At 53.7% G+C, this 7,692-nt stretch overlaps 1 protein-coding gene across 4 annotated transcripts in view; it reads left to right on the top strand.

The window, feature by feature from the left end:
- Positions 1-6,928, top strand: part of LOC102259438 (tubulin polyglutamylase TTLL13P) — a 19,198-nt gene extending 12,270 nt beyond the window's left edge. For 3 of the 4 annotated variants that reach the window (XM_014549610.1, XM_014549611.1, XM_005878489.2), the window contains exons 10-15: positions 485-669; positions 2,899-3,084; positions 4,144-4,336; positions 4,626-4,805; positions 5,560-5,872; positions 6,505-6,928. In XM_014549610.1, coding sequence (XP_014405096.1) covers positions 485-669; positions 2,899-3,084; positions 4,144-4,336; positions 4,626-4,805; positions 5,560-5,872; positions 6,505-6,761 — 1,314 coding nt within the window. In that variant the 3' untranslated portion in view covers positions 6,762-6,928. The remainder of the gene's footprint in view (positions 1-484; positions 670-2,898; positions 3,085-4,143; positions 4,337-4,625; positions 4,806-5,559; positions 5,873-6,504) is intronic. The other variant, XM_014549612.1, reaches the window with a different exon arrangement.
- The last annotated feature ends 764 nt before the right edge of the window (positions 6,929-7,692 follow it).

The following is a 7,692-nucleotide window of genomic DNA, read 5'->3' as shown; positions in this document are numbered from 1 at the left end:
GAAGAGCCACACACAAGGGGCCAAAGAGCCGCATGTGGCTCGAGAGCCGCAGTTTGCCGACCACTGTGTTAGAGGGATCTCCGTGGCAGGTCCTGTGGCCTGGGAAGTCGGAGCATCCAGCTTCCTTGGCTGAGGCCACTGGCGGGGATGTCTTTCCTAAGCCCTCCTACTAGACCGCCCCCACCCACCCAAGCTGGGCCTGCAAGAGGTCCGCATGTGGCTCGAGAGCCATGGTTTGCCGACCACTGTGTTAGAGGGATCTCTGTGGCAGGTCCTGTGGCCTTGGAAGTCGGAGCATCCAGCTTCCTTGGCACAGGGCGTCTAGGAAGGGGGAGGCCACCTGCTCAGGGCATCTAGGAAGGGAGAGGCCACCTGCTCAGGGAGTATAGGAAGGGGGAGGCCACCTGCTCAGGGTGTCTAGGAAGGGGGAGGCCACCTGCTCAGGGCGTCTAGGAAGGGGGCGGATAACGGCTCCTCCTGGCAGGTGAACCACTCTCCAAGCTTCACCACGGACTCGCGCCTGGATCGGGAGGTGAAGGATGCCCTCCTCTTAGATGCCATGATCCTCGCCAACCTCCGGGGCTGCGACAAGAGGAAGGTGATGGAGGAAGAGAAGCGGCGAGTCAAAGTGCGGCTTTTCCACTGCCACCAAGAGCTACGCGAGGCCAGGTACCCCAGGTGTCCGGGGTGTCTGTTTTATTTATTTTTAAAATAGGTCTTTATTGATTTCAGAGAGGAAGGGAGAGGGAGAGAGAGAGAAACATCAATGATGAGAGAGAACCACTGATCGGCTGCCTCTTGCATGCCCAATGCTGGTGGAACCTGCTGCAACCCGGGCATGTGCCCCGACCGGGAATCGAATCGTGACCTCCTGGTTCATAGGTCAACGCTCAACCACTGAGCCACGCCCGCCGGGCAAGCTGTGTAACTTGTCTTTTTTGTTATCACTTTCCTGAGAATGAAAGCCCGGGGCTGATCAGCTACTAAAAACAATTTTTTGCATAAGTAATACATCACCTGTCACAGACAAGTATGTTCAAGTGCAAAAGATGCCTCGATCAGCCTGTCTCCTGCCCTTCTCCTCCGGCTACTCAGTGTTTCTCGGGTCGTGCGTGTATTTTCACAAACATTCAATGCACATACATGTACTTATGCAAGTTGTTTTTCTCCTTTTACTGCCCAGACAGGAGCATAACTTTCCCTGCTTAGCAGTGTACGTTAGAGCTATTTCATAATTAGCTTATAAGGAGTATTATGTGGTTTGATTAGCTGTTGTTGTTTTTTTTAACAAAGTTCCTCTAGAAACCATTTCCTGAGGAAGTGTATAGTAAGTAATGAAACACAAAACAGTTAAGTCATTCACTATTAGGGGACAGTTCATTTATTTTGTTTTTAGGGGGCAGTTTAAATCAATGTTGCCCACCCACTATTATTTTAATTGTAAGACGGTTTGCAAACATGGTCATTTGTTGCCGACACTAAATTACAGTTTGTTGATGATACATAAAAATGAATGGTCCCTGGCCGGGTAGCTCTTGGTTAGAGCGTCATCCTGATAGGCCAAGGTTGTGGGTTGGATTCCTGGTCAGGGCACATACAAGAATCAACCAATGAATGCATCGATAAGTGGAACAACAAATCGATGTTTCTCTCTCTCAAAAAAAGAAAAATCAATAAAAAATGAATTGGAGATTTAGGATTATTCTTATAATAAATACGTCCCTCTTCCCCACTTGCATTGCAAGATGCAGGACCCATGTGTACTTGATTTGCCATAATATCCTGGGGGGGTCTGGCACACAGTAGGCACTCAGCTGTCTGTGTGAGTGGAGGTAAAGTGTAACTATTTGCCCTGGGTATTCGTGCAGGATTGGATTGTGCACATGACTTTATCAACCGTGTCTTTCAATGGGGATAAAAGGTGGAAAACCTTTGGACTTAATAAACAAAAGTACAATCATCTACACTAATAAAAGAGATGTAAATTGGTTGTCACTCCGCTACACCCACCAGCCAATCAGGATGAGCATGCAAATTAACCTAACAAAGATGGTGGGCTAATTTGCATATGCAGGCACGGAGCAAAGACTGAAGGCTCCTGCCCGAGCAAAGACTGAAGACGAATGAAGACTGAAGACTGAAGAGGCTTGGCTTCTCCGCTGCGGCCGGACCAAAGGCCTGGGTCCCGGGTGCCCGAGGAAAACCGCTGCCAGCAGCCAGGGGAAGGAAGTCCTATTGCGTGAATCTTCGTGCAATGGGCTCTAGTGCACTAGAATATTAGGCAGCCATTTACAAATGCTGTTGTATGATCCCAATTTCATTTAAAACAAGAAAGGAAGGAGGGAATAAATAAAGAGTCTGCTGCCCTGGCCGGTGTGGCTAAGTGGATAGAGCGTTGGCCTGCGGACTGAAGAGTCCCAGGTTCAATTCCAGTCAAGGGCACATGCCTGGGTTGTGGGCTCGATCCCCAGTGTGGGGTGTGCAGGAGGCAGCCGATCCATGATTCTCTCTCCTCATTGATGTTTTTATCTCTCCCTCTCCCTTCCTCTCTGAAATCAATAAAAATATAAAACAAAATAATAAAAATTAAAACATATTATAAAAAAGAAGGGCCTGCTGAGTGGCAAAGCCAGGATTCAAACTCAGGAGGTCCTGCCTCAGTCTGTGCTCATGACTGACATGCTCACTGCATCCTAATACGACGGGCAGTTTTTAGCTTCTTTCTGCTCTTCTAGCTTTTCTGTGATTAGAAACCCTATTTAAGTCAAGCCTGTTTTCATTACCACACACAGACGGGGCTGGCAGCGCTCACCGCAGGGGCAGGGCAAAGGCCATGACGCCGCAGTCGGCCTGCCTCCTCGCAGACCTCCCGACTCACCCAGAGCTTGGTTTTCTTAGGCGAGTCCTAATGGAGCTGTCCCAGGCGGCACTGCTGGACCAGGAATGCTATGAGGACTCCCACCTTGGCGGGTACCGGAGGATCTACCCTGGGCCTGACACAGAGAAGTATGCGCCCTTCTTTAAGCACAGTGGCTCCCTCTTCCAGGAGACGGCGGCTTCCAAGGCCCGAGAGGAGTGCGCCAGGTACTCCGCCCGGCATGCCCCTCTCCACGCGGATGGGGGCAACTCCTTCAGGGGAACTGCTCCCCAGCAGGGTGGAGAGGATGCCAGCCCCTAGAGCAGCGGTTCTCAACCTGTGGGTCGCGACCCCTTTGGGGGTCGAACGACCCTTTCACAGGGGTCGCCTAAGACCATCGGAAAACACATATATAATTACATATTGTTTTTGTGATTAATCACTATGCTTTAATTATGTTCAATTTGTAACAATGAAAATACATCCTGCATATCAGATATTTACATTACGATTCATAACAGTAGCAAAATTACACATGAGGAACTGTATGAAAGGGTCTCGGCATTAGGAAGGTTGAGAACCACTGCCCTAGAGCAGTGGTCGTCAAACTCATTAGTCAACAGAGCCAAATATCAACAGTTCTTCAAAAGAGACTCGCCCAGGCCGAAAACCGACTTCTGCGCATGGGCCACGAAGTTTCGATCGCACTGTATGCGCGCCCGCACGTGGTATTTTGTGGAAGAGCCACATTCAAGGGGCCAAAGAGCCGCATGTGGCTCGCGAGCCGCAGTTTGCTGATCACGGCCCTAGAGGAAAGAGGGGGAGGGGATTATAAATCCTATCCGTCTTCCTGATTCAGTTTAGTTACAGTGGTTCTCAACCTTCTGGCCCTTTAAATACAGTTGCTCATGTGGTGACCCAACCATAAAATTATTTTCGTGGCTACTCCAAAACGGTAATGTTGCTACTGTCATGAATCGTCCTGTAAATATCTGATATGCAGGATGGTCTTAGGCGACCCCTGTGAAAGGGTCGTTCGACCGCCAAAGGGGTCTCGACCCACAGGTTGAGAACCGCTGCTAGAGGAAAGAGGGGGAGGGGATTATAAATCCTAACAGTCTTCCTGATTCAGTCTAGTAGGTTTCCCATCTTCCCCACATTCCTCTCCCATCAGTCGCCAAAACGGATCAGAATGTCCTACTCTTCTCCCATCCCCATATGCCTCCCCGCCCCCCACAATTCCCACCACAATTTCTCCAGTGACTGAAGCTGCCGTATCTTGTCAGGCAGCAACGGGAAGAGTTCCGCCTCAAGCAGAAGCAGCGGGAGGTCTTAGACTCTAAGAAGCCAAAGGACAACAAGGAGCAGAACCCGGGCGAGTCGGCAGGGGAGAACAGGCGATCCAGGCCCCGATCCAGGCCCCGGTTCCAGAGCCTTGCCACCCACCTGGCCTACCGGAACCGGACACGGGAGCAAAAGGTGTCAGGGGCTTCGTGGCGCTTGCCTTTCTTCGGGAAAATGGGTTGGAACTATTAGAGAAGGGGATCTGCTGCCCTCTCCTCCGCATTTGAGAGAGAGGAGTTCCTAATGAGTCCACGGAATCTGACTTTTTGGAACAGATCGTGAGAGAACGGGTAGCAAAGGGGACCTGGCTCGAGGGTCAGGGGAAGGGATGGCGGTAGAGGGGGCAGGAGCCCTGCAGTCGACTTGCTGATGGTTTGGGACTCATCACTGCAGAGCCTGCATGCCTCTCTCATGTGCCTTGTAGCTGCGACCAGGACACCTGGACACCATGCAGCCTCAAGAAATTGTGGAAGAGGAGGAGCTGGAGCGGCTGAATGCCCTGCTGCGGAGGGAGAATCTCATCCGAAGCCTGGGGATCGTCGAGCAGATCACCAGCATCGTGCAATGCAGCCAGCAGAGCCAGAAGAAACCTCCTGAGTGTCGGGTGAGGGGCTCTACATAGCGTCTCTCAGAGCGGGGACCAAGGCTGTCCTGGCGCACGGTGGTGGCTGCGGCCCAGGAGGCTGATGGGATGGTATCTGGCAGTGCAGGCGGGGAAAGCAGTGTATGCTGGGCCTTAGGAAAGAGTCTCTTGGTTCTTTTCACGTCCGCTCCCAAGCTCCCTTGTTTGTAGCACTGGTTCCAGCCAAGTGCCGCTCCCAACCTTCTCACAAGGGACTGGCTCTCTATATTCCCATCTGGCAATCACCCCACCCTCCGTGGCTCCACCCTGGCCCGGCCAGTGCCGTGGCTCTAGCTGGAGATAAGTAACGCCTTGGGCCAACGAAGCAGCTGCCGTGTTCACTATTCCCTGAGCTAACAGCAACCCTGTGGGTCCTGTTTTTGTTGAGTAACTGGTTCCGTAGTGGCTACGGCCTGGAAGATTTTCCAGTTACCTATTTCTTTTTTTTAAATATATTTTTATTGATTCAGAGAGGAAGGGAGAGGGAGAGAGAGAGAGAGAAACATCAATGATGAGAGAGAATCACTGATCGGCTGCCTCCTGCACGCTCCCTACTGGGGATCGAGCCTGCAACCCGGGCACGTGCCCCTGACTGGACTTGAACCCAGGACCCTTCAGTCCGCTGGCCGACGCTCTATCCACTGAGCCAAACCAGCGAGGGCTCAGTTCCCTATTTCTCCCACCACTCCCCCCAGCCTCACCAGAAATGTGGTAAGAGGCTTCTTCTCTCCTCTAGCCTAGATCTCACCAGGACGGGCTGAGCAGTCAAGAACTGCCGTCTCTGAGTCTGTTCCCATTGGCCCTCCTGAGAGGGGCCTACAAAGAGCAGGGCCCTCCTCACTTCCTGCACGTAGTCCAGCCCGAGTTGATCCCCAGGATCCTAGGGCCACTGCCAAGCAACCCTGCACTCCTGCACCAGTCCGGGTGCTACCTGCAGCCCAGGACCTTCCACTGGACAAGAGACCCAGCCACCTTTGGCCCCTGCTCTTTGTCACTGAGGAAATCCGGGAGGCGCTGCTTTCCCACTTCCAGATTCAGGCTTAACAGCCGTAAGTATGCAACACTCGCTTGGTTCGCTCTGACTTGTGTGCATTTCCACCAGCACCTATCACAGGGGGGATGCTCCCAAAATAGAAGATGGCACTTGCAGCAGAGTGGGAGCTGGGGAGGCCGGGGTCCCATGTATTTATTTACCTCCTCCCACGTACTAGCTAGAGCAGAGGTTCTCAACCTGTGGGTCGTGACCCTTTCACAGGGGTCCCCTAAGACCATCGGAAAACACATATATGATTAGATACTGTTTTTGTGATTCATCACTATGCTTTAATTATGTTCAATTTGTAACAATGAAATTGGGCGTCACCACACATGAGGAACTGTATGAAAGGGTCGCGGCATTAGGAAGGTTGAGAACCACTGAGCTAAAGCCTGGTGATAGGAACGAGGCATTAGGAAGGTTGAGAACCACTGAGCTAGAGCCTGGTGATAGGAGTGGCAGAAACACAGCCCCGGCACTCACCTCAGGGGGAAATGGACACGTAAACACACCAGGGACAGTGCAGCGGGGTACAGGGAAGCCTCGGGCGGGTGCCAGCCATGCCTCTGTGTTGGTACTTGGGCAACAGAGTTGGGAAATAGTTGAGTAGCAGCAACTCAGGGGGCCCCCATGTTTCTACTGCAGAAGGCCAGGCCAGCAGGAGGCTAGAAGCCATAAACAGAGCCATGGCAGGATCAGTGCCATCCTCTTTAACCCCCAAGCAGGGCTATTTCCTGCAACGGGAAAGCGTGATAAGTAGCCCGTGGACTGAGTGCACCTTGCCCTGCGTGGTAAATTCTGAACACAGAGCAGCCCAGGCCCAGGACCTCCCCCTCTGCCCTACCCCCGCGCCCCTGACGGAGAGCGCCACCGCACTCCTGGACATCGGCCACCACAGGTAAACGCAGGGCGGGAGCCCCGCGCCCACCGCCGCCGGACAGCCCCCTCCGGGGGTCCTAAGGGGCAAAGGGCCTTCAGCCATTGCTCTTTAACCAAAGACTGCCACGGAGCTCGAGTTGGGAAAGCCTTGGCCAGGAGCCCCGTCTGCATCAGGCTCAAACCTAAGACACCAGGAATTCTTCGATACCCCAAGATTATTTTCGGATCAGAAAAAGACTAAAAAGCGAAGGAAGAGGTGCCAGGGCCGGCCAGGCACTCGTCGTCTCCGCCCTTCAAACCTGAGCCTGGATTTGTCGCTAGGTGATGGGTCCGAACCCTGGGTCCGGCCGGGGCCGGAGCGCCCGAGGCAGGGGGCTGTCGTCATCAGAGGACCGCCGACGCGGGTCCTTCCCGCCGCCGTGGGGGGAACAGGCCGGCCTGGGTTGCCGTAGGGACGAAGGGTTGACTCTTGGCAAGTGAACCCGTCATTTTATTAAAATTTATGCGGTTTTGTAGAAGCGTCCTTCACCTCATTCGGACTCTCGCGTACCCGGGAATCGCTCCTATTATTTACAGCGGAAAGGATGGGCCGCAGAGCTCTTCCAGCCCAGATTGGCCGCCTTCTGCCGGAAGCGGGGAAGACCGGGGACATCACTTCCGGGTCCCGCACCACCACTTCCGGTCCCGCCCCTCGGTTTCCGGTGTTGCTGCGTTTCAGGCTGCAAGCAGTCCGATCAACATGGCGGGTCCTCTGAGTCTCCTGCTCGGGGCGCGCGTCCGTGCCGTCGTCGCTCGCTGTGGATTCGCGACCCAGGGGGTGGCAGGCCCGGGATCTACCGGCCGCGAGCCGGACCCCGATTCCGACTGGGAACCAGAGGAGCGGGAGCTGCAGGAGGTGGAGAGGTACCGGCTCCTTCCCGGGCCCTCAGCCTGAAGCAGGGCCTCGGGCCCCGG

This window comes from Myotis brandtii, unplaced genomic scaffold (assembly GCF_000412655.1).
Source record: "Myotis brandtii unplaced genomic scaffold, ASM41265v1 scaffold561, whole genome shotgun sequence".
Lineage (NCBI taxonomy): Eukaryota > Metazoa > Chordata > Mammalia > Chiroptera > Vespertilionidae > Myotis > Myotis brandtii.
This window is presented reverse-complemented; position numbering and strand designations above follow the sequence as displayed.